At 37.6% G+C, this 3425-nt stretch overlaps 1 protein-coding gene across 1 annotated transcript; it reads left to right on the forward strand.

Moving 5' to 3' along the window:
- Nucleotides 1-787: 787 nt before the first annotated feature.
- Nucleotides 788-3188, forward strand: LOC116713786 (G-protein coupled receptor 4-like). The gene is made up of 3 exons (XM_032554050.1): nucleotides 788-1050; nucleotides 2068-2243; nucleotides 2331-3188. The coding sequence occupies exons 1-3, from the start codon at nucleotides 877-879 to the stop codon at nucleotides 2872-2874; spliced, it is 894 nt and encodes a 297-aa protein (XP_032409941.1). The 5' UTR covers nucleotides 788-876; the 3' UTR covers nucleotides 2875-3188.
- Nucleotides 3189-3425: the final 237 nt, after the last annotated feature.

Below are 3425 nucleotides of genomic sequence, written 5' to 3' on the forward strand. Positions count from 1 at the left end.
CTACAATCACACTTAGATGAGTAACTATTGAAAGAAGAATTGAAAGTTTTTAGGGTTTTTTCCAGTAAGACGTTTTCTTCTCGATAATAAAATCTTAGTGTTTTCATCTTTCATTATATTTGTTTCCTTCCAATAATTTATTCTCCTGATCACCCTGTTCATCTGTCCATGGCTCCATCAATACACACCAGAAATAAATAGTGAACCAGCAGCTTGTTGCTTTGACTGTTCTGGGCATATTTGCATTAATAAACAAGCGGTTGTTTTCATTTCCTGAAATGTTCCGATTTCGAATATACAAGGCGTCTATGTGACAATGACTCATGCACAGATAATATCTGATGATTTCATCTTATAACAGTTTAGTTCTAAAGACTTCTGTTTTGACTTCCTTAAAGTGGATGTAGATAATCAGCTCCCGGGTTTTGAGCTTTCTTTGTGGATCTGGACGAGAAGAAGACTAAATCCTCACACCTCAGCTCTTTACAGTAAAGAGTTTCAACTGTTGGAGGTAAAATCTATTCATTGTGATATCAGTAGGGATAACTACCTAAAGAAAGGGCATTTTGAATCTTTTTAAAAGTCTAAAGACACAGTAATGGAGTCTGTCATTTTTGTGAAAATGTCTTCATTCATTGCAGTGGCATGGGATTCTAACTTTTAAAAGAGAAACAGGATATATTTTATGATTCTTGTCATTAAAAAGTCTCTTTTTATGAATACAAGAAGGTATTTTTAAAAGTATTTAACTTTATATGCACACCTGGTTATGTTGTTAGGACGACAGGGAGACTTCATCCAGAAACTACTGCTCTGAATATGAACAACTAACATTTAACTTCATCATGATCTACCATCCATGTTTTATAGAAAACAATGGAAATGCAGGACAACACCACCTTCAACAACATTGATGACTTCAACATCACCAACAACAGCAGCAGCCAATCTGACTTTAATGTTGAGTCAATCATGCATTTAGTGGAATTAATAGTTATTTGCACAGGACTTCCTCTGATGCTGGTGGCGATCTGTGCGGTTTATTGTCTGGTACGTACACTGACATTCACGCTGTCACACCGTCTATCCTGACGTGTTGCTGTAACTAAAGACACTTTGGGTCTGAATAAAAATAAATTAAATGTTCTGTGCTGAAAACCAAATTCTGTCACTTCTAGGAAATATGTTGGTGTGTTTGGATCAAGGGTGTATTACAGCATTAAAACTGAATAAATCGTGATTTAATCTTACACTGTAATTCACTTTTTTATATTTTTTACTTGTTTTTCATACTTAAAACCATGTTGGGCAAAAAGTGCAATTCTTACCACATAGTCAGTTCTTCTAATTGCTCAAACCAGTATTTTTTATTATATAAGAATTTTTTCTGTTAGATTGAATAAAAGTAAATATGTTGAACATCTCTCCCATCTTAGCCACTCCAAGCATTCGGCATACTGAGGTTAGGGAATCTTCATCACTGTACACAGAGTAATGTAACATCATCATCATCAGCTTTTTTCATAGCTTCTGACATGCAAAAACAAGATCAGAATATTTGAACTGCTGCATATATTTAAATATGTATTCATGGAACAGCTGCTAAATGAGATGGGTTTTTTTTCATAGTACAGATTAACAGTAGCGATGGTGGTAGGGTTTGGTTCTCCTCCGTCTACCTTGGTCGTTGTTTCCTTGGGCAAAACGTTTCCCTGCAGGTGATGTTCAGAGGCTCTGGGGTTGCCGGTTTATGGCAGCCTGCCTCTGTCAGTTTGCTCCAGGGCAGCTGTGGCTACTGTCCAGTAGCTTCCCTCCATCTGCGTTTGAATGTGTGTGTGAATGAGTGAAGGGGTGAGTGTAGTGTGGAGTGATTCAGGGTCCTCTCTGGTCTTGATAAAGCGATATACCAGTACAGGCCATTTACCATTAGTACTCATGAAAAGCTTCGTTTTTGTCAAAACAAATCCAAAATATGGCCTTTACTCATTTTTGTTCTATTTTTCTTGTATCTATGGAACAAGCAACAAGTTTTATTTCAGGACATGTTTATGGCTTCTTTCTCTGCAGATCCAAAAAGATCACTCTGCTCCGGTCTACATCATCAACCTTCTCATTTCTGACCTTATTCAGCTCTGCTGCCTGGCAGCTTGGAAGGCAGGCGAGTTACATGACATCATAAGCTACAGTTACCTCCTTGCTCTAACAGGCAGTGTTGGATTTATGGTCTGCATCTCCCTGGAGAGGTAGTTACCTTTATACACATGAGAATTTCCTTCTGCATTTAATTCTGTGTCCTGAGTACAATCATCAGTGAGTTTCTTTCATTCCAGGTATTTGGTTATTGCCAAGCCGCTGTGGTACAGATTCAGGAGGAACATCAAGATGTCTCTGATGGTCTGTGCCGTGGTATGGACATTGGCATTTGCCAGTGTTGTCCCTTGCTGTTTTAATGTAAACCATCAGGTTGTAGAAATGATCTTTGCTGCCGTCTTTCTCCTTCCATTCCCCATTTTGATTTTCTTCCTCATTGAAACCATCAAAGCTCTGTCTGCAGCTTACAGTGTCCCTGCTGAGGAAAAACGAAGGATAGTAACACTTCTGGTTGTGGTGCTACTTATTTACACTCTCCTGTTTCTTCCTAACATTATTTGGTCATTAGTGGAAGAACTAAGATTTAACCAGATTTTTGACAGCTTGGCTTGCATTTGTCTTTGTCTAAGTCCTCTGGCAGATGTAACCATGTACTTTTGCATTAGAAAAAGTGCGATGGACAAACTATTGAAATCATGCTGCCATTGTGAAATGTTAGGCAATCAGAAATTAAGCAGCACAGCTGTTGAAAACACGTCTGCACCATGCACCAACACAGTGTAAGCTTTGCATGGAATAATCGGTATATTGCTCAACCCATCCATCCATCATCATACATGCTTTTCCATGGGGTCGCCTCCAGGTCACCCTGGACAGTCAGCAGTCCATCACAGTACTGGGAAACCTGTACTTCAGTGTTGCTTTAAACGTTCCTGCAGATGTAACGCTTTCATTGTAATAATGGGTATAAATATTCATTGTTGTGCTCTCTTAAAAACAGACAGGAAGTTTATGATTTTCAAATCAGCATTTTCTGCATCTGAATCTATGCCACTTTATTTAGTATGATAAATTATAAATGTTCTAAATTTTCTGTCATGAAGCTTTTAATCTGTTGTTTATTTTGTTACAAAAATGTACAGAGGACTTTTACTACTGTAAAAAAAACATATGTATCTGTGTATTAAAGCATCAATAAATGTTACTGTCTGGTTTATGGCTGGTACAATGTGCAACAGTTATTGAAGTATGTTGTATTTTCATGCTCTTATTTGAATTGTAGGGGATTAATTGGCAACAGTTTTCCTGAAAGTGCCTCCTGCTAAAAATAATAT

Source organism: Xiphophorus hellerii, chromosome 22 (genome assembly GCF_003331165.1).
Source record: "Xiphophorus hellerii strain 12219 chromosome 22, Xiphophorus_hellerii-4.1, whole genome shotgun sequence".
Taxonomy (NCBI): Eukaryota; Metazoa; Chordata; class Actinopteri; order Cyprinodontiformes; family Poeciliidae; genus Xiphophorus; species Xiphophorus hellerii.

Bases quoted from the DNA above. Each gene is read 5' to 3' on its own strand.
- LOC116713786 (XM_032554050.1), top strand. From the start codon at position 877: ATGGAAATGCAGGACAACACCACCTTCAACAACATTGATGACTTCAAC. The intron at 1,051-2,067 runs GTACGTACACTG...CTTTCTCTGCAG, and splicing joins TCTGTGCGGTTTATTGTCTG to ATCCAAAAAGATCACTCTGC. The intron at 2,244-2,330 runs GTAGTTACCTTT...CTTTCATTCCAG, and splicing joins GTCTGCATCTCCCTGGAGAG to GTATTTGGTTATTGCCAAGC.